This window comes from Scardinius erythrophthalmus (genome assembly GCF_964197995.2).
Source record: "Scardinius erythrophthalmus genome assembly, chromosome: 5".
NCBI lineage: Eukaryota > Metazoa > Chordata > Actinopteri > Cypriniformes > Leuciscidae > Scardinius > Scardinius erythrophthalmus.
In genome coordinates, this window is record NC_138225.1 from 2,404,108 (window position 1) to 2,428,071 (window position 23,964).

Genomic DNA, 23,964 nt, shown 5'->3' on the forward strand with positions numbered 1-23,964 from the left:
AATCCAGAGGGTGAGACAGGAACTGGAAAACCAGGAGACAGGCAGATATCAAGAACCAGGACCATAGAAACCAGTGGAAACGCAGTAATACACATATAAGACTTCACACGGAATGAATGGGTGTAGATGGTTTAATTAGGCTGAGACTGACAAGGTAATGAGACACAGGTGGATGATGAGTCCGGGCAGTGAGTTATGGGAAATGTAGTTTCATGAGGAAATGACAATAGTCTGGGGTGGAGCGCCCTCTGGTGGTAATGACAGGCACTCTCACTGGTGACACACCATACCCACAAACTACTGGATCAGACCACAGGCCAGTGGACACTCCTCACACCATGAACAGAGAGTGAGCTGATTCATGCATTATTCACTTTCTCCCCAAATAAAGACAGCTTGATTGACAAGCAAGCATGCACACAAATAACAAGTTCATAAAATACAAGTACCATCTAGAGGTTAAGTACCAAATTCTGCCTCAAGATGGCGCTACATTCACAACTTCACATGGTTATTATCCATATGCATCTATGCCCTAAAATCCAGTAGATTTTGCAAGGCATAAGTGAGCTATTTTATATGAATGTGTGAGACTCCTGATCCGTAAGGTAAACAACTAGAAGAACATCAGTTTCCTACGGTTCAGCGCGTTTTTGTAGAGAAGCCACTAAAAACATTACGGAGCACAATCATTTATTTTGGGAATGTCCTAAGGTTTGAAATTTGAAAGATTATTAACGAAAAGAAGCTAAGACTGTTGTTAATCTAGACGCTGATTTGATGTCATTGTGTTTCTCATTGGATGGTGATAAAAATATTTATTTTAAATGTAATTATTATATGTGCTCGTTATTTTAGTCATAAAGTCAAATGGTTTGAGAAAATGCCTGTATTTGAACTGACATTAAAATACATAGGAAACAATATGTAAAAGTAAGAACTCAAAAGCAATACGAGAAATGCAACTGTTTAAGAGATACAATGTTTTTCTATTTTTTTCTTTCTATATACCCCTGACGTGTTTGGTTATATGTACTCTTGTTTGTCCAATATGCTTCGTTCTCAATACAAAAACAAAAATATTAGAAGCAGAATAACTATATAACTATATAACTATATAAATATTTGCACTCCTAAACTGTGGAACGATCTTCCTCTGCCTCTTCACCGTCTGCTTTTAAATCACTTTTCTCCTTTGACACCTGACGTTGACATTTTGTTTATTTTATGTTTTATGTCTCTTGATTTGTTTTGTCTGTATTATATACTTTACATAAAGCATGTATTTTATGTTTTTTGTTTATTTTTTCTGTACAGCACTTTGGTCCACTTTGGTTGTTTTAAAGTGCACTGTAAAAAAAAAAATAAGTGCAATCAACTTGGATGTTTAAGTCATTTTAAATTGGCTAAAATTTTTGTTGAACTTACTGGTGTATAACTCAAATATTTTGATGAGTTAAAGCAATGTAAATATGTATGTTGTCACAACTTATTATTCATATAATTTTTTCCAGTGCTTTATAAATTAAGTTTGATTTGATTTGATTTGATTTGACACAAACCAATGTGTCTAACCCTGAAAAAGCAGAAGCAACATCACGTCACGTGCAGTGGTTTGTCCCTGTCCCACGCCTCCCAGCTAATCATTACAGCTCCTCAACAATCATTACAGCACGACTCTCTCCTGTAATCTCAGTCTGCTTTCACACACACACACACACACACACACCTGTATCCCTGTGAAGAAGCATGGCTGTGCACGAGGAGGCCGGCAGACCCACATGGAGCAGGCAGATCGAGTTCACTCTGGCTGGGATCGGGTGTGCGGTGGGACTGGGAAACATCTGGAGGTTCCCGTACCTGTGCTATAGGAGCGGTGGAGGTGAGACACGCACTGCGGAAAATGCTTTAAAAAAAATATTTGCAGTCCAAATATCTAAAAACTCTTAAATCAAGATGCATTTACTAGATGAGTAAAATGCCATACAATATTATGTCTTGTTTTCTGGGGAAATCAATCAAAATCAAGAGAGCTGTTGCTTAAAAAAAGCCAATGGGGTCAGAAAAATAATGTTAATTCAAACAGAAACAAGATTATTTTTCTGACCCCGTTAGCAGATCATTTAGCTTTTTTAAGCAACAACTCACTTAAATTTGAAGACATAATATCTTATGGCATTTTACTCTTCTAGTAAATGCATCTTGATTTAAGAATCTTTCGATATTTGGACTGGAAACAAGACACAAATACTAAGTAAGAAAAGCATTTTTCGCAGTGCACAACTTATCTAATGCTTATCATCACTTACAAAGAGGACCAAACAACTGACCAGCATAACCTGTCCCGTGTTTCTCCTCATGGCACTTTGGATGTCTACCAATTAATCAATACACATTATTAGTGGCCCTTTGGTGTGGAAACACTGGCATTATGACGCCATGCATATGTCTGTATGACAGCTGAGTTTGTTATTCAACCGTTTCACCTTTACCTTTCAGACTGTAAAAGTCAGAATGACCACACATCCACAGTGTTGATGAATGAGTTTATCTGTAACGGGAATGGTGTGTAAGATCAACCGTGACACTGCAATTCCTCTCAGATCACACTGGACACCTTTATATTGCTATAATGCTTACGTGTAACTAGTGTTATCTAATGTAATCTAAAAATGTGTATATATATATATATATACTGGTTCAGAGTTTTAATTCTTTATTTTATTATAAGCTATGTCGATCTATACATTCATAATTTACATTTATATATTCATAACTATATATTGGATTTACATTTATATATTCTGTATATGTATATATATATATATATATATATTCCTGAATATATAAATGTGAATCCAAATATATATTTATAACATATATAATTAATACATATATAATAATATTTTAGAAGTTTTTCTATTTCACCATCTGATAGGTTTGACAAGCTTCTGTTATGATATGGTTGAACTGAACTGAACTGAAATTAACTGAACTGAACTGGACTGAACTGGACTGGACTGGACTGGACTGGACTGGACTGAACTGGACTGGACTGGACTGAACTGAACTGAACTGAACTGAACTGAACTGAACTGAACTGAACTGAACTGAACTGAACTGAACTGACCTGACCACAGGCCAGCTTCTGTTATGATATGGTTGAACTGAACTGAACTGAACTGAACTGAACTGAACTGAACTGAACTGAACTGAGCTGAACTGGACTGAGCTGAACTGGACTGGACTGGACTGGACTGGACTGAACTGAACTGAACTGAACTGAACTGAACTGAACTGAACTGAACTGGACTGAACTGAACTGAACTGAACTGAACTGAACTGAACTGAACTGAACTGACCTGACCACAGGCCAGCTTCTGTTATGATATGGTTGAACTGAACTGAACTGAACTGAACTGAACTGAACTGAACTGAGCTGAACTGGACTGAGCTGAACTGAACTGGACTGGACTGGACTGGACTGGACTAAACTGAAATTAACTGAACTGAACTGGACTGAACTGAACTGAACTGAACTGAACTGAACTGAACTGAACTGAAATGGACTGGACTGGACTGGACTGAACTGAACTGAACTGAACTGAACTGGACTGAACTGAACTGAACTGAAATGAACTGGACTGGACTGGACTGAACTGGACTGAACTGAAATTAACTGAACTGAACTGGACAGAACTGAACTGAACTGAACTGAACTGGACTGGACTGGACTGGATTGAACTGAACTGAACTGAACTGAACTGAAATTAACTGAACTGAACTGAACTGAACTGGACTGGACTGGACTGGGCTGGGCTGGGCTGGGCTGAGCTGAGCTGAGCTGAACTAAACTGAACTGGACTGGACTGGACTGAACTGAACTGAACTGAACTGAACTGAACTGAAATTAACTGAACTGAACTGGACTGGACTGGACTGGACTGAACTGAAATTAACTGAACTGGACTGGACTGGACTGGACTGGACTGGACTGAACTGAACTGGACTGGATTGAACTAAACTGAACTGAACTGAACTGAACTGGACTGAACTGAACTGAACTGAAATTAACTGGACTGGACTGGACTGGACTGGACTGAACTGAACTGGACTGGACTGGACTGGACTGGACTGAACTGAACTGAACTGGACTGAACTGGACTGGACTGGACTGAACTGAACTGAACTGAACTGAACTGAACTGAACTGGACTGGACTGGACTGGACTAAACTGAACTGAACTGAACTGAACTGAACTGAAATTAACTGAACTGAACTGAACTGAACTGGACTGGACTGGACTGAACTGGACTGGACTGGACTGAACTGAACTGGACTGGACTGAACTGAACTGGACTGGACTGGACTGAACTGGACTCGACCGAACTGGACTGGACTGGACTGGACTGGACTAGAATAAATTGGACTGGACTGGACTGGACTGGACTGGACTGAACTGAACTGAACTGGACTGGACTGGATGTTATCACCTGTGCATCCTCAGTGAAGTGTTGTTGCGGTCCCTGTCGTCCTCAGGTGCGTTCCTGGTGCCGTACCTGCTCATGCTGGTGGTGTTGGGGATCCCACTACTGCACATGGAGCTGACACTGGGCCAGTACCTGCGAAGGGGACCCGTACTGGCCCTCGCCAAAGCCTGTCCCCTGCTGAAAGGTCACAGCATGCATAATCATGACATTAAAATCCCTGAGATTAACTGCAATGTTAATGCACAACACCATGGAAATGTTTTGACAAACAAGTCCTTCAGACTCAGATCAATACAGACATAATTGTCACTGATATGAGAATATATGATTCAGTTCCGACTAAAGGTCAGTAACCTGTAATCAATCTATCCAGGTGTTGGCATGGCAACGGTGGCCATCTCTTTCATCATGTGCACATACTATAATATAATCATCACATGGGCGCTGTACTACATGTTCAGCTCATTTCGAAGCGAGCTTCTCTGGGAAAACTGCAATAACACATGGAACACGGCAAACTGCTCCGACCGGGCGAGCAACAGCTCCTCGTCCTCCACCGCCAGCCAGCAGTTCTTCAAGTGTGTTCATCCCTCTTCTTCTTAACTTAATCATGTAACCACCATAGACAAAAATATAGTCAAGGTGCCTTTATCTCTATGGCACTTTATGCAATACAGACTGTTTCAAAGCAGCTACTGCCAAACTGTTCCCCAATATTTAATATTTTTGAAGCTGCTCTCAATTATGCACCGCTCTGTTTGTTGTTAGAATGATGGAAGTCAGTCATTTAATCCCTTAAAACTCACCAAAATTACATATTTAAACGTTTTTTCCCTGAAAAAACATCTTTATGTCTTAAAATAGCTTGAATGTAACTCGACACCCTTGCCTCATTTAGTATGCGCGGTTCTATGAATATGCAAATGAGCCCCGCCTCCACTCACTCACTCAGCTCAGAGATCCACTGGTTGACGATCACACGTTGATCTGATTGGTTACAAGGTAGTTTGTGACGTCAGAAACACCAGCGATTTCAAAGCGTGTTTTTGAGACTGTCTTTGGTTCACTGCAGTTTTAAGGAGGAAATACTCAGCAATGGAGTCGACTTATGAATTTACACATGGTTTGTCTTAAAGCAGATTAAAAACACCACATAGACACATAAACAACATTAAAAGCTGGATTTTCATCACAAGACGACTTTAAAAGTTCGATATTTAGTCTGGTCAGCCTCAGTGGTCTAACAGCTCTTGTCAATGTCAAAATAATGGTGACATTGAGGTGACCAATCAGATCAAAGGAGGCGGGGCTTTACTGTTCACAGAAGCCGTGCATGAATTCAATATAGTGATCCTATAGTTTCATGGGTGAAAGAGTTAGAGGTAGTCTACTGGAAGTAGCTAAATATTTAATTTTAACTAATGTTTTACAATAGAAATGCTAAACGTCCAACAATATCCAGCGATGCAAACGACTCAACCGCTTGTGAAAAGTGTGCTTAACTGCAATGAATGTGCACTCAAATTTTATGAAAGTATTTATAAAAAATCTGTACTTGCAGTTAATATAATATTAATGAAATATAAGGCCACGACTTATGAGTCACTTTCATGACTGTTTCTAAACACACTTTAAGAAGTGCACTTTTTAATAATGTCAGTTTTACTTTAAAGTATATTTTAAATGATTATGTTTTAATAATCTTTTGTTGTGCTTTAAAACAGTACAAGTACACGTGTGTAACTGGATGTGTTGAATAACATATGAAGTTTTGAGATTACATTTAAAGTTAATACATTAATACATGTCCTATATGTGACATTAGGATATTAAATTATAAATATATAAGATCAAAACCTTTTTTTTTTTAAACGTGTCATAGAATTGACAAAATATATTTTAGTTTACCAGTATATTCTGCAGTACACTTTAACCATATTTTAAAGACAATAGACATAATCATATAACATCTTACTTAAGTGGGTCAGAACTTCAACTAATTGCATTTAATATTATTTAATTTAAATTTTAATACATTTTCATTTAACAGCAAATCATTTAAAAGTCATTTAAAAACAAAACATTCAGTTTGCACTTAAGCATATTATTTAAAAGTATATTATTTCCATAATAAGTACACTTTTTGAAAGTATGCAGAAGAGTACTTCTTTTTTTTGTCAAATTTCATGTAATTCATAACTGAATGTGATGTTTCGGCATATTGGGTATTTGATTAACAGTGAAGGTGTGCATATTTTAAAATATACACACATTTTGTACAACAAAAATTGCTCAAGACATGGTTACGGCCTTGCTTGATTGGTCAGTGAAGTGTTCTGATGTTGACTGCAGTGTGTGTGTGTGTGTGTGTGTGTGTGTGTGTGTGTGTGTGTGTGTGTGTGTGTGTGTGTGTGTGTGTGTGTGTGTGTGTGTGTGTGTGTGTGTGCCAGTTTAAAGGTGCTGGAGAGGACCAGTGGCGTGGAGGAGACGGGTGTCTTGAGATGGGAGCTCTTCCTCCTGCTTCTGCTGGCCTGGATCCTCGTCTACCTCTGCATCTTTAAAGGGGTCAAATCCACCGGGAAGGTAAGAATAAACAGACGGAGAACACAACAGTCATCATCATGCTGATGGGGGTAACGCATTACAAGTTACACGAGTTATGTAATCAGATTACTTTTTCAGGTAACTAGTAAAAGAATGCATTTCTTTTAAATTTACAACAAAATTATCTGAGTTACTTTTGCAGCAAATTAACCCTTCAGCAAGTTACTTTGTTTTCTCTTTTATTGACTGACAGCTCTCTTGTCCTCATGTTGTCCACAGTGAAATGCACAATTAGAATATTACGCAAACCTGCAATAATTAAATATGTAAAATATCGCAAATATACTTTATGTCACCTTATTAAACAACGTCTTTGCTGCTGACTTTCGATGATCCAATTCAACCATGAATGACTTTAGATTAACATCACATTTGTGTTTCTTTTTTTTCTTTTTTCTTGCTGAAGAGTGTTGAACTTAAAGGAGAAGTTCACTTTTAAAATGAAAATTCTGTCATCATATAATCACCCTCATGTTGTTTCAAACCTGTATGAATTTCTTTCTTCTGCTGAACAGAAAGGAAGATATTTAGAAGAATATCAGTAACCAGACAGTTTTTGGGTCCCATTGACTTCCATAGTAGGAAAAAAATATACTATGGAAGTCGATGGGACCCAAAAACTGTCTGGTTACTGATATTCTTCTAAATATCTTCCTTTCTGTTCAGCAGAAGAAAGAAATTCATACAGGTTTGAAACAACATGAGGGTGATTATATGATGACAGAATTTTCATTTTAAAAGTGAACTTCTCCTTTAAAGGTTTGTTTGAGCAGCGCCTTCTACTGTACAGGTGTCAATCTGCATTAGCTTCAGCCTGAGGCTTATTAAGGCCCTTGCACACTGAGGCCGAAATTCGCATCCGAAATTTTCGCACGTTAAAAAATAAATACAACCTCACGTTATGTCAATCACGCTTGCACACTGCCTCCGAAACTTTCGTCCGTCAAAAAAAAAATCGAATCAGGTTCGATTTTCTGCGTTTTTCGCGTCCATAGCAAGCATTTTGAATGGTGTTTTGACAATTTAGAGCCACCGAATCATGAATATTCACGAATACGAAAAAACACATGCGGAAATTTCGGACTCAGTGTTTATTTATCGCATGCGTTTTTCCGCTTTCGTGATTCGGTGGCTCTGAATTGTCAAAACACCATTCAAAATGCTTGCTATGGACGCAAATTTCAGACTCAGTGTGCAAGGGCCTTTATTCATTTCACTTTTAGTGTGAAAGAGCCTTTATATTTGCCAAAAACAGTTTTTCTTTTTGTTATCAAAAAACAAACAAAAAACCCAGCCCAGGTGAGAAAAAGTAATGTAACACATTAACGCACTTTCCACAAATTTTAGTTACTTTTTTATAGGGAGTAACGCAATATTGTAACGCATAACTTTTAAAAGTTACTTTACAACACAGGTCACATTCACATACTGATTTCATGTGTTCTGCAGATCTTTTTTTTCTAATTGAAAGGTTTTTTGGTATTGACAGAGATCATTCAAAAGAAATAAACAAAAAGCACATAAACACAAATAAATCGTACATAAAAGAAAATCCCAGATTAGGCTGTAAAATAAAATAAAATACAAAGTGATAAACAATTTGAGGAAAATAAAAAGTTATACAAATAATAACTTATAAAAATTACAAATTTCTAAATTTTTAATTAATTTCATTTTTATTTTTTTATTTTTTTTTATTTACCCATTTATGTGTTTTTCCCCCAAGGTGTTTCAAAGAACACCATGGTATTATCATGTTACCATCTCTTAAATACCATGTTAATACATTACTGCAGATTCAGCAAGACATGAACATATGGAAAATACATCAATCATAGTCATGCACTGCATTATATTATTTTAATGACAATTAAATTCACCTTATACTGTCCTACCTTATTACTATCATTTTATTTGTATTTTTCTCCAGATTTTCCATGTTCATGTTTGTAAGTTGATCTTTACACATGTTCGTCACAGGTTGTGTACTTCACCGCTCTGTTTCCATACGTGATTCTTCTGGCTCTGCTGATCAATAACGTGCAGCTGCCGGGAGCCATAGACGGCATCCGATTCTTCATCATTCCCGAGTGGGACAAGCTCCTTAATGTGGAGGTGGGGAATACATCACAGATAGGGCTGATAATACATTACAATCATTTATCATTATAATACTATCTTTTTTTGTTAAAGGGGTGGTTGATTATGATTTCACTTTTCTAACTTTAGTTAGTGTGTAATGTTGCTGTTTGAGCATAAACAACATCTGCAAAGTTACAACGCTCAAAGTTCAAAGCAAAGGGAGATATTTGCTTTTAAAGAAATCGCGTTTTAAGGACTACAACAAACGGCTGGTAGAGACTACACCACATTCCTCCCGGGTTAGTGACATCACCAACCCTAGAATTTACATAAACCCCGCCCCCTGAACAGGATTTATAGATTATCAAGACAGTATGCTAATCAATGACTAGAAGATAACTACACATAAGCTTCATAAATTCATCAACTAACCATTCAGAAATGTCCTGTTGCTTCTACATGTTGTCACTTCTTCTTGAGTCTCTCCATCATTGTCTAACTCCGGTTTGAACATAAAAGGCTAAAAGTTTTTGAAATTTCCAGTGCATGTGTGTGTGAGGTAAAAGAACACAAGCTCTTGAAGCTCCGCCCCCTGTGCCGGGAGCAGCTGCTCATTTGCATTTAAAGGGACAGACACAAAAAGTGACGATTTTAGCATGCTATATAAAAATATCTGTGGGGTATTTTGAGCTAAAACTTCACACACACACTCTGCGGACATCAGAGACTTATTTTACATCTTGTGAAAAGGGCATTATACCACCCCTTTAAAATAATTGTTTGGATGCACAAAAAGAAGTGCATTTAGTATTACTGCATTTAGATTAGGAGAAACTAAATAATGTGCATAAATGATGTTTTGGGTTTTTTTGTTGCGACTACACTGCAAGAAAATACATTCTAGTACAAATATCTAAACATTCTTAAATCATGATGCATTTACTCGAGAATGACTTAAGAAGTCTTGTTCTATGAAAAATTTACAAAAAAAAAATGAAGTGACTTTATGCTTAAAACAAGAACAATTATTTACCAATGAGGTCAGAAAAAGAAACTTAATTCAAAGGAGAAGAAATATATTTTTCTGACCCCATTGGCAGAAGTGTTCTTGTTTTAAGCAAAACTCACTTAATTTGGAGACATTTTGCTTCTTCAGTAAATATATCTTTATTTATTTTATTTATTTTGATATTTGTAATGGAAAACAAGACAAAAATGGCAAGTAAGAATATTTTTTACAGTGTACTTATGTATTGTCATTAACTTCATTAATACCATAAATTAAAGGTAAACTTTTGGCCTTCTAGTGTTTGAAATTCGAGATTTAGCAGCTCCATGTCAACCTTTCTTAACCTTTGCCACAGACACACACACACACACACAACTTTACGGATATGACGAGACACACACGGACGAGTACGTAATTTCCCGCGAAAACCATCCCGACAGGTTTTATATAAATACTATTAACAGGCTTACCGTAGTAAATCAGGGTAAGACAAAAACATGCTTTGAAAAAAAGATTGATGATGTATCGACTCATTTAATTTTATTTAATTTTGAACAAAACAAAAAAAAGACATACCTTTATGCCTACGTCAAGCTTACCTTTAACATGTTAAATTTGGCAGCCCTAATTAAAAACCTAATGATGGTAAAGATGAGAATGATTGAGAAAGGAAAGCTGCTGTATGTGTGTGTAGATCTTGAGACAATGCTGTGCTTGTTGTCATTCAGTTACACATTATGTTTGTTTGACTGTGTTTCATATTAACACATTGTGTAATGTGTGTGTGTTTAGGTATGGATTAATGCGGCGGCTCAAATCTTTAACTCTATCGGGATCGGCTTCGGCTCTCTGATGGCCATGTCCAGCTACAACAACTTCAACAACAACGTCCTCAAGTACGAGAAGATCAACCTGTGTTATTATAAATCCTGTGTGTCTTGTTGCATACACACCATCTCTAATCTACTTTCCTGAAAGTTATATAAAATCTAGTTGTATTTGTCTATATCGCTCCAGAGCAAAGATCACTGTGATAATTGATTTATAGCTCTCATTAATTTATACTGCCCTGTATTTAATGTTATATCATCAGGGCTAAATGAGCAGAGAGATATAAAATAAGATATTCATTAACATTGATTTAATCACATATTCGTCCTTTTTTATTCCCGTCACTGTAGAGACACTCTGGCCATTTCCATCACAAATTCCTTGACTAGTATCTTCGCTGGATTTGTCATCTTTTCCGCGTTTGGTTACATGTCCCATCTTCAGAACGTGCCAGTCAGTGAGATCGCAGTGGACGGTGGGTTATTTCAGTGTTGATTCCTTTACTTTGTTGTTTTTTTATAATGTTTGCAACTAAATAACTTGAATAGCATTGATGAATGATGATTATTCTCCGTGCAGGTCCAGGTCTGGTGTTCGTGGTTTACCCACAAGCCTTTGTGACGATGCCTGTTGCTCCTCTGTGGGCCGTTCTCTTCTTCTTCATGTTACTCTGCCTCGGCCTCGACAGTCAGGTATCATGACGACACTCTTTAACTAACACACACCTGGTTAATGTGGCATTATATAATGCTAACATGATGATGTTCTTACAATGAACTTTTACTGTATTCATAAACACTAAAAGTGTTAATGCATAACAAGAGACGAGTTCACATGACATGACCTACTACTTGTGATTTCCAGCAGTAGTTGCTCCTATTATACTGTAAATAGATGATTAAACATTGCTTGTGAGATCATTTGAGGGTGAATCTCACAAAACATTTGTAAAACATAACCAGGTCATTCTGTATTTCAACCTTGATCAAAAGAAGAAACAAATAAATAATCCTATCAGGCTTCTTTTTTTAATGCAAAATAGTGATATTAGTGATGCATGATATATTGGCAACCATATCGGTATCGATATCGGTCGATATAATTTTTAATGTTATCGTTATCGGCCCGATAAGAAAATTTGGCCGATATTTTAAAGCCGATAAATAATGTATTATTTCCTTCAGCTGCAACTCTTCAGATGCGCACTGTTCAACATGATGGGTTTGAAGTGCTTGAAATATGATTGAAATCACTTCAAAAAAGGAAAATACAGTTCAGTGCAACATGTGCAACACAAGTCTGTCATATAAGCTATACAATTATTATGAAACATCATTATAATTGTGTGCGTGGGACATGGATTTTAATGATGAGACTTTTGTTTTTGTAATCAGGCTCTCAAAAATGTAATACAAATTTGGATTTAGATTTATCAGCCAATATATCGGTTATCGGCTTTCAAATATATAGAATTATCGGTTATCAGTATCGGCCAAAATGTTCATATCTGTGCATCCCTAATTTATATATATTTTGGAGTGAAATGAAGCCATGTCTTCTTTAGGATTATATCACGACTGAAGACTGTTACATCTGTGATTTATAAATGTGAGCTGTTCATTCACTCTGTTCATGATAAAACATTAGCAACACATGCATGAATGTTTGCAGGAGGAATGCTGTTGGAATCATTTGTCAGAAACACACTGTTAAACTTTACCTCGTGTTGTTGTGCTGGTGTTCTGTAGTTTGCCATGGTGGAGGTGATGGTGACCAGTCTGTTGGACAGTTACAGTAAACCCATCCTGAAATACCTCAAACACAAGGAGTTTGTTGTGCTCATAGTCTGCGGTGCGGCCTTCCTCATGGGCATCCCTCATGTCATGCAGGTTACATGATCACTTTTACTTTACTTTACTTTACTTTTAGCTTTTATACTAACATTAAAGGTGCTGTACGTAGAATTGAGAAACTCTTGTTATTAGCGACACTTACTGCTCGTTCACACACTCGTGCTCACGTAACACAAGAGACTGAATGTGATTCAAGACCTGATATACTTTTCGTTCTTTGCTTAGAAGTAAAAAGAAGTTAGAAATACCTTTGCTGTGATTTACTGTTAACGATTTATTTTAAATAAATGACACTTGCATTTAAATTGTATTGTCTAAAGCAATGATATTAAGTGTTTGTATACATTAGTGAACAAAAGTGATAGAGGGTGTGTATATATATATATATATATGAAGAGTTCAGATGAAAAAGCCTCTAAGTGCCATCTGAAATTTTCTTAGAGGCTTTTGCATCTAAACTCTATATATATATATATTAAATATGAGGGAAGAACAAAACTTGAATCTGACAACATTATTTGGGGAAAATATTTGGTAACAACAGCTACAGGATTTATTTTACTATGCAAAAGAATGCATAGAAAAAAAACTGACTGGAAAAAGCAAACATTGGCTACAACATAACCAGTAATGTTATGGTTCTCTATGGTTATGTCAGCAAATCACAAATAAAACAAATTGATGCCAAGCACAACTATGCAATATGCTCACAAAATCTTTAATAAATAATATTTAAATTCATTTTTAATGCATTACTTTAATAATGCATTCATTATGATCCCATTTCAACTATATTTAATATAAAACGATTGCAGATGCATTTATGTCTGTAAAGCAGTATGGAGCTAGAAGAGTCTCAATAAAGATAAATGCACAAACTGCATTCACATATGCACACACAGGATACACAAATGCACATACATGATTCATAAATACACACACAGGATACACAAATGCGCACAAAATTCACAAATGCACACACAGAATTTTAAAAAGCACAGAAGATTCACAAATGCATACAAAATTCAGAAATGCACACAAAATTCAGAAATACACACACAATTCAGAAATGAAAACAAAATTTACAAATGCACACAAGATTCACAAATGCTCAGGACAAGATTCAGAAATGTATTTCTGATGCACACACAAATATATCTTGATTTACAAACTGCTTGCGGTCTGTGAACTTCACTGCATTTGTGTGTGAATTTTGAGACTCCCCTGACTTGGCTCAACACACAAATGCCTTTTTTTAAACAGGGAATGACCTGTGACCAATCAGATACCTCCCTTGTTTTAGCCAATCACAAGAACGCACCCCACGTGGGAGATTGTTTACTTGTAAGCCAATCACATGAAGTGTGGGCGCGAGCGAGCGAGGTGGGTGGAGTTCTGCCAGTTGGTTGAGACCATTTTTTACAGTCTATGGTTGAGGCGGTGGGCCGGACCTCGAAATTACGAATTTAATACTTACCTCTCAGCTGTGTACGTTTTTTTTTTTTTTTTTTTTTGCTGAGGCCATGTAATAAAATCGTATAAGTACTGCAGACATTGTTTCCAACTTTGTTGTTTGCACATTTGACGCAAAATGTCCTTACAAACTCTTACTTTTTTAAACCGGCAAGTAAGCAGGAGTACTAATCATAACGTTAGAAAACCTCCCGTTTCCTTGACAACCAATAAATAATGAACACAGTTTCTACAGCGGAGGCAAAGTAATCTTTGTCAGTGACCAAGAAGCTGCGTTCTTTAAATTTTAATTTTGCTTTAATCTTAAAAAATGTAATTTTAGTAATGTAGTTCAGTAATACTGAAGTAAAAATGAGGTGTTTTATCCGTTTAGCCTCAAATGTAAAAAGCCCTGTAACTCCTTTCCCTGACAAGTTGGGCAAAGTCTGTTCAATGTAGCCTAGGCTACACACAAATTATTTTTATTAATGCAATGGACTGTTGCCTATGGCTTGCTCAGTTGGGGATATTTAATTTAATTAATCAATCAACAATAATATTGATCAGCATTACCAAACGTGGACGTTTTCCACTAGAAACAAACATTGATGTATTATTTTAATTTAATACTGTGAAGCTGCTTTGATACAATCTCTATTGTGAAAAGCGCTATATAAATAAACTTGACTTGACTGTAACGGTACAATGCACATCCGTATGTCATATTTTCCTAATGTCTGGTACTGTTAAACATGTTTTCACGTGAATGAATAATGATATGCAAGTGATGCATATGACATACCCCCAAAAAAAAAAGGTTGTTGCTCAGAAGTCATTCTGAATAGACACATAACCAACATATATTTAGAAATCCAACCCTTGAGAGTTTACATTTCAAGTCTCAAAATTAATATTGACATATATATACACGCTTAAACACAAACAAAAACAACAAATATTAAGAATATATTTATTAAATGTATAAAATTTTTATGTGAATTTAGGATTGCAACTTATAACCACAACTAAAACATGGGGATTTTTTAAAGACAATCATCCCGCACATCCTATTCTATAATAAAATCAGCTAATCGAATATTTGAAAATCGTGCCTTATCCCTAATTAATATAGTATTATTGTGTAAGTGCATGACATGACAAGTAGCAAAGGCAGTGTAAGTGGGGTCAAATGTTCATAGCAAATTTAAAAATAAAACAATGTAGCAGCATCATAGTGTAAACTACCAGTGTATTTGTGCAAGAGTCAATCAGCTGCCCTTAGGTACTGGAGGGTGGGGGTGGAAGGAAGAGGCTCTCTATGATTCCCCTATAGAAAGTTAAGAGGATGGATTTTTGGGAGATGAGCCTTCCTCGACTGTGGGAGGAAGTGCAGAGGCTTTTGGAATTTCTTGGCCAGGTTCTGTTGGTGGTGTCGATAGATCGAGATGGGTCATCTGTGATGTGGATACTAAGCAACTCTGTGATCTTGACCTGCTCCATCATGGTGCTGTTGATGTGATGATTGTCAACGATCACCTCTGTAGTCATTTGGGTGTGGAGAGATATGATGTTGTCCTGTCCGTGTTAGATAAACAACTGAATTATATTCAGATAAATAAACACAGAAAGCGCACATTACTAGATAATATTCAATCACATTTTTCATCTTGACATTTGTATTAAGACTACTGCAGTTCTGACCACAAATAATTTTGTTAAATAGCTCAAAAACAGCCATCTTTAACTAAAATATTTTTCCACCATATTCCATCTTATACCTGTTCTGTTGTGTAGGTGAAGCCCAACCACTGACAGATGTACCATGCACAGAATTGTGTCATTGTATAAACTGACAATCAACCATAATTGGCTTAAATAACTCCATGACTACCACTATAAAGTTGATTTGAAATCATTCTTTATTTTGGTTTGCACTCTTTTTAGCTGATAATTAGTCTAGCTTACTTGTAGCCTAGGTAGCTTGCTGTAACCAACCTCGACATACCCTCCCGTTTACCCCGTGATTCTCCCTAGTCAGACTTATTTCCTGCTGTCTTCCCGTTTAAAATTTTTCCCGTAATAATCCCGTATTTGAAAACTCTTTGCTTAGTTTATTGTGTATGTACCGAATTATTATTTTGGATTAGCCTAAGCAGCATACCGTTATAGACCTAGCTTTACTGCTCCACTTACCAACATTCTTTCGTGGCTAACGTTACTGTTCTCATCAACAACAACCAGTGATGCGCGGGTTGATCCGAAATGAGCGGGTGCCTGCGGTTACGAGTCATCCAAAAATATTTTTAATGATATTCGGGTCGCGGTCGGTCGGATCGTTTGAAATAAAGATGCCAATTAAACCTTTGTAATTGATATAGTTCTAGACACAATTTTCTATGAATACGTTTTAAATTTAATTTACACTTTATTGGCTGAATAACTGGCGCGAAGATGACGCACGAGCTCAGTCTGCAGGTAGAGATGGAGGCGGCAAGAGAAAAGGTGAAGACTGGGGAGTGGAAGCTCCGCAAATACACAAATAGAAAGAGCAAAGGGTGGGAGACATTTGCCGAAATAATGAAAGATGATGACCAAAGTGCTGGTTTTGTCATGTGTAGGCTACTTCTTGCGATGCTATTTACACATTTGATAACCACAAAACTGGCACGACCAACCAGGCACGGCGCCAGGATTCCAGTTTTGGATAAGCCAGACCAATTGTGGGTGGGCCTTAAATTAAAAACGTTAAATAAAAATAAAATAAAAAAACGTTATCCAATCACGGAATAAAAAAATATTTACTAATATAGCCTACTGTTATATTATCTGTGCGTATACATAGATTGTAATAGCTTGATGCTCTTTAAATATTGTGTTGCATTGTAAAAGTAAATCCGCGATCGCTCTCCATGGTTCTGACCAAAGAAGAGAGCTTTGGAATCAATACCTGGGCTGCATTTTCCGACAACATTGTCTCTTAGCGCGCTGCGATAACTTAACTAAAGGTATACTACCACTAAAGGTACATCATTGCTAGGCGTCTTCAGGGCTATCATCCACTCGCGAGGCAGAGGCGCTGAGAGGCAGAGGCGCTGGCGCCCTCCTAGCAACGGCGCTGGCGCCCTCCTAGCAACGGCGCTGTTTTTGGTAAAACATGATTTTGACGACTTCATTAAGTTTTGTTTTATAGAAAACTCTTTTTAAAAGATTTTCGTTTTGTATAAATTGTATCTTAATTTTGATCAATGTTTTATCAATCAATTGCCCGTATTTATTAAATAAGAAGCATATAGCAGACAAAATAAGGCGCCGGTACGCGATCACTGCATGTGAACTGGAGGGCGCCGAAACTCAACTTGTGCCTCACAGATTTGATAAATATAGGCTATATATTACAGAAAGCTTGAAATGTCTACTTTTAAACGAAAATATTCAAACCAAAATAAATAGGCTATACTCTCTGATTATGTAGGCTAATCCATATGAAATGTGCATTTCTCTCTGGCGTTCATGGCGAGTCGGCAATCTCCGCATTGTCAACTTCATATTTGCAGCGACACAGAAAACACCAGTTTATTACTAAACAATTAAATGTCTCCTTGCTAATTTAGACACATTCATAATCATTACTTCAACCGGTTCTTTGTGGCAAGCTTTAAGCGTGCGGTCATTACGCGTATTCCTGTAGGCTAGCCTTTAAGTAATTAATTTAATATAAAGGGGCGATTTGTCCACGAATGGCTTAAATGAGCAACTAGTCGACAAGAAAAAAAAATAGTCGGAGGCAGCCCTTATTCCACATATTTTCGAACCAGCAGGCCATCTGGGTTGGACGAGCGACCATGAGCGGAGCGGAATATTCAGAAATGCGCTCTCCGCTCACGAGCTCTGATCGGAACAAACCCGAACCTGTCTGCTGAACTTGCGCAGAAACATCAAAATAGACAATGCCAGCTTTTTAAAATTGTTTTTAAAACTAAACATTTAGACTATTTTAGTTCAAATTATGAGCTTATATTGACGATTTTTTATAATTCTTGACAAAATTAGAATATTAAGTTATATTAATAGCTACGATGAGCATTATAGCTACTTAAAAAAAAATGCGGGTCAGGAAGCGGGTCGGGTACAATATTTTCTTTTTCGTTTTTTGCGGTCCGAGTTGCGGGCGGGTTAGTTGAAAACGTCGGTCGGGTGCGGTTTGTTTATACATTGACCCGCGCATCACTGACGACAACACTCACGGCGAACTATAGCTTGCAGTCTTAAATACAACTTATATGAAAAGCATTAAGATATAGGGGTGTATAATCATTGTAAAACAAATCTTACCTTGACGTTGTCTTGCCGAGACACACCGGTCTCTTCACGTTGGGTTGTAGACTGTACTAGACTCAAAACTGACGCGACGTCGGTTCAACGAATAACGTGATTGGCCAAATCTATTCAACAAGGTAACAACACAAGCGTTGATTGGATCTCACTCCGGCCAACGTTTGTGATCAGCTAGCGAAATGAAATCTATTTTTATACTTTAATGTGCAACAATTGGCGTTGGAAACAATCATTAATCTTTTTGTGAATTATTCATACAGACAAAAATGAGCCACACAGCTGCTGAGTAACTGTCAAATCAAAAACTAAACGAGATAGACGGACTTGGCCCACCGCCTAAGAAGCCGGTCTAAACCAACTGGCAGAACTCCACCCACCTCGCTCTAGCGCTCGCGCCCACACTTCATGTGATTGGTTTACAAGTAAACAATCTCCCACGTGGGGTGCGTTCTTGTGATTGGCTAAAACAAGGGACGTATCTGATTGGTCACAGGTCATTCCCTGTTTAAAAAAAGGCATTTGTGTGTTGAGCCAAGTCAGGGGAGTCTCAAAATTCACACACAAATGCAGTGAAGTTCACAGACCGCAAGCAGTTTGTAAATCAAGATATATTTGTGTGTGCATCAGAAATACATTTCTGAATCTTGTCCTGAGCATTTGTGAATCTTGTGTGCATTTGTAAATTTTGTTTTCATTTCTGAATTGTGTGTGTATTTCTGAATTTTGTGTGCATTTCTGAATTTTGTATGCATTTGTGAATCTTCTGTGCTTTTTAAATTCTGTGTGTGCATTTGTGAATTTTGTGCGCATTTGTGTATCCTGTGTGTGTATTTATGAATCATGTGTGTGCATTTGTGTATCCTGTGTGTGCATATGTGAATGCAGTTTGTGCATTTATCTTTATTGAGACTCTTCTAGCTCCATAAAGCAGGGCTGTATTGTGAAGTTCAGATGAAGTGTGTCTGATGAAGTTAATGAACGTCTCATGGTCTTCTGCTTCAGGTCGGGATCTACGTGTTCCAGCTGATGGATCATTACACAGCGATCGTGTCCATCATGTTCCTGGCATTTTTTGAAGTGATTGGTGTTTGTTGGCTCTACGGTGAGAGAGAAACATCTGATTCTTTATTCACAATGTAAAAAAAAAAAAAAAATGTTTTTGTAAATAAAACAAGCATGAAACAAAATTGTAAAATTGCAATATCTTGGTTAACCTGAGCTCTGTGTTAATAGGTGTGAATCGTCTGTCCAGTAATTTAATAGAGATGACGGGAAAAAGACCCAACATTTTCTTCAGGGTCTGCTGGTGGGTGATCTGTCCTGTTCTGATAACCGTGAGTGCGATCTCAGTGACTGACTCAGTGATAGGTGGATTGGTGTTGGGACTGAGAGGGATTTGTGTGTGTCCAGGTGATCCTGGTGTTCTCCGTGATCCAGTTTAAACCGGCTCGATACGAGGATTACGTGTACCCGCCGTGGGCTCAGGCTGTCGGCTGGCTCATCGCTCTAGCGTCCATCATCTGGATTCCTCTAGCAGCCGCTCACACACTCTGGGTTCTGCCCGGATCCTTCGCTCAGGTACTGGACCCACTCTCCGTTTCGGCTTCCAATGGGTCATTGGCTGGAGACATTTATTTCAAAGTTTGGGGTTGGAAAGATTTTTTAATGTTTTTCAAAAGATGTCTTTAATGCTCACCATGGCTGCATTTATTTGATCAAAATACAGTCAAAATTGTGAAATATTATTAGAATTTAAAAATAGCGAAAAAATTTGAATATATAGTAAAGTGTAATTTATTCCTGTGATCAAAGCTGAATTTTCAGCATCATTACTCCAGTCTTCAGTGTCACATGATCCTTCAGAAATCACTCTAATATGATGATTTGATGCTCAAAAAACATTTATGATTAAAAATGATCGTGATTTTAACAGTAAAAGACTGTAAAAATGCTACAGTGAAAAACTGTTAATTGGTTAACAGAAAGTTTCCTTACTATATACGGTGAATAACTGTGATAGATCTAATGGTACATTTAATGTAATTTTACTGTAAAATACCGTTAAATGTAGTTTTTGGAAGTGAAAACGAACAAGTCATTGTATAATTTACAGTGAAAAACCGTAAATTGACATTCCCACAATTCCCTGCGTGACACTTCACATTTGATGTATTTTTGTAAAAAATAACTATGTTTCGTCATAGTTTTGTTTTCTAATCAGTTATGTACGTTAGGGGTTTATGTTACATTTAATGTTGTTAAATTAATGTTTATTGTATTTTTAAAATTACCATGATGGTGTTTAATGTTTGCGTGAATGAAACTGTGCAGCTTCTATATATATATATATATATATATATATATTAGTATTAACTTTCTTGTGGAAGAACAGCTTTGATTGATCATGTGACTCATTACTGCTGTGATTGTTGGTTGTCAGTGTATTACAATGGTACAAAACAGATATTAATACTTTAATAGGTCGGTAAATTAACATTATATCAGATAATTAAATACGGTTTATTACTGTAAATTTTAAGTTAAGTCTGTAAAACCTAAAATGTTGCTACCGTATTTTTTACAGTAAACTTCCGAATAACCACAGCTGCCAGTTTTTTACCGTAAATTTAACAGAATTTTTTTTTTACAGTGAATGTTGGAAACAGTTCATATGTTTGTGGACACCGTGATACATTTTATTTTTCATGGTTCTTTGATGAATAGAAAGTTCAAAAGAACAGCGTTTATTTGAAATATAATCTTTTGTAACATTATAAATGCCTTTACTGTCATTTGTGATCAAGTGTTGAAAATGTTGAAAGGTAATTTCTAAGTTAAACGTTTAAGAATATTTGGGCCTATCCAGTAAAAAAATATAATTTTTTAGAGATAGATTAGCCTACTGGAGTACATTTCACAAGAAAATACTATTTCAGTCTTTCTACTTCAAAATGTTATGTTTAAATCAATTTTCACTCATTTCATAAATTGCTAGTATTATAATAATGTCAAAGTAAATCCTAAATCATTTCATTCCAGTGCAATGTTGAAAAATATGTGAAATGATCAGCACTGGATCGGTGAAGATACAGATTTGTGCTTTTCTCTCGTTTCAGAAACTAAAAAAGTCGGTCACACCGTTTTCTCTGGACGAGGACTCGGAGAGCCCGTATTACCAGCAGAAAGGAGCCATCATGGAGGTGATCCCCAACATCGCCATCATCAGCTCAGATAATAAAACACCAATCCAGACTAATTTATGAGCTGCTATTAAACCTGAGACTGGACTACAACCAGACCGCTGGAAACCAGACCGATCAAATCCAGTCAACGTGCCTGAGGATTATTGACCGGATCAGTGAAGATCTGTCTGAGATATTAGCCGAAATGTTTTAACAAGTATATTTAACTATGACAGAAACAACCCATTTTGTACCTAGAACTGAATCTCCTGAAAAGACAGAGAGAAGTGGAAATAAGCGTCAGCAGATTTAAAATAACACAACCATCAAATATTAAACTGCATATCAATCAAAAATTGCATAATGAAATGTGGAACCCAAGAAGAGATAAAATGACTGCACTGTACGTTCTGAATGTCCAGACAAAAACGCCATTTTCTCAGCTTTTTGTTGGAAATGTTGCTTTTTTATGAAACTTATCCACATTAAAGTTTTGATAAAAAAAAGAATGCATGAAGCTAGAATACTATTCTTTTGATATATATGTTCAGGTTTTCATACAACAAAATATTCTGGGGGCCAATTTTGTGAAAAAGATCATTAAAAAAGAGTTAATATCTACAGTTTGGCTGGGATTCCTGAACTTAACCTGGAAAAATAAGCACTTGTCTTTTAAGGTTTACTGTATGTGCATTACAAAACAGTGCAAAAATTTCATGTTGACATCATTCAAATTAAAGATCTCAAACTCAGACCAAGGCAAGAAAAAGAACGTAAGAGTCATTTGTTGTGCCCATTGTGATTTTATTGTCATTATCAGGTGTTTTGTAACCGTTCTGGGCGTGATCATTGAAGGACAGTCCGACATGAGATAAAGCCTTCCTCTTCAGGGTCCAGGCGCTGAACTTTAACCTCAGTGCGTTCAACCACCGGCCCTTTACAGTAATAGTTCCTTATTTTGTACATCTCCAGTTTTTATAAGAGTTAAAAGCTGACATTCATGCAAATTCATAATTAACCCATGCTAAAAATATACAAACCAAATACCACTAACATTGGCAAGAGTTCATGTGGATTTATACATTATAACAGAGGAACGTTTCAAAATACCTTCAGATTAAGACTTGATTGTTTCCACCCTATTGTAAATTTATAAGATTAAAGTGAGCGAATCTCACAGAAACATGTCCAGGTTACATTTCACCCTAAAAACAAAAGAAAATTATTTAATAACAATTTTTCCTTGTGACATTATTTTTTAATGTCAATTATGGAGTCATTAATAGAAAACTTACCTTAATTAAATTATTTTTCAAATTTAAATCTGCCATATTAAATACCACCATATTAAATACTTTAGAATTTAAATATTACATTACAGTATTTTGTTATTGTATTACAAATTTAAAAACAATTTAATGATTTTTTTTTTTCCAAAACATAAAATATGCATAAAGGCAACACAACAAATAGTACCATGATTAATAAATACTAATGGATTATGGTAATTAGAATTGGGGGAAAACGTTCTTTCCATGAAATAATGTCACAAATAAATGCAAATGTGAACTGGACAGGTTTCCTGAGAATTTGATTTATTTCATATTTTATTCAAACTTCGAATAGTTAAATTAAGGCTAAATTTTCCCACATATAAAACAGTTCCACCGAAAAGATCAAGTTTTGGATTTTTTTTTGAGACGTTGAGGCGACAAACAGTGAAAAGGAAAAGGAATTTATCCATAATCAATAATCATCATGTTCAGTCAGTAAGAATAGATTATATCAAGTATTATTTCTTTTCAAGTGTTCACTACAGTGTTTCCATACTCGAAGCCAGTGTCATACCTTCAGTGTAAAAACCAACATTGATCGGGTTCCTGATTCGGAGTGTGACTGCAATCAAACGGGCTTCTCCCTTAAATATGAAAATCATGCGCTTGATTTCATTTCATAAAAGCTCGAGACTCGCCGCTTCAAAGGAACGCACGGTATACAATCCACGGTAAATACGGTATGAGAACCACATCTACATACAATTCAAGTTTGACTAAAATTAATACAGTAATTAACATCACCTCACCCGCACCGAGCAACAATCGCCACACACTCTCAAACTAACAGAT

The 23,964-nt window shown here is 36.5% G+C and overlaps 2 protein-coding genes across 2 annotated transcripts in view; one reads left to right on the top strand and one right to left on the bottom strand.

Annotated features, from left to right (window-relative positions):
* Positions 1 to 1,749: 1,749 nt before the first annotated feature.
* On the top strand, positions 1,750 to 21,919 carry LOC308691321 (sodium- and chloride-dependent GABA transporter ine; the record flags this gene model as incomplete). Its single annotated transcript, XM_081366396.1, has 13 exons — positions 1,750 to 1,882; positions 4,540 to 4,674; positions 4,864 to 5,068; positions 6,941 to 7,073; positions 9,075 to 9,209; positions 10,978 to 11,081; positions 11,367 to 11,491; positions 11,596 to 11,708; positions 12,765 to 12,905; positions 19,659 to 19,758; positions 19,890 to 19,954; positions 20,067 to 20,234; positions 21,773 to 21,919. The coding sequence occupies 13 exons, from the start codon at positions 1,750 to 1,752 to the stop codon at positions 21,917 to 21,919; spliced, it is 1,704 nt and encodes a 567-aa protein (XP_081222522.1).
* Positions 21,920 to 22,627: 708 nt separating this feature from the next.
* dhrs11a (dehydrogenase/reductase 11a) overlaps positions 22,628 to 23,964 on the bottom strand; it is a 33,887-nt gene continuing 32,550 nt past the window's right edge. The window contains exon 7 of the mRNA XM_081366255.1: positions 22,628 to 23,964. This exon is cut by the window's right edge and continues 423 nt beyond it. The gene's annotated coding sequence lies outside the window, so the exon portion shown is untranslated.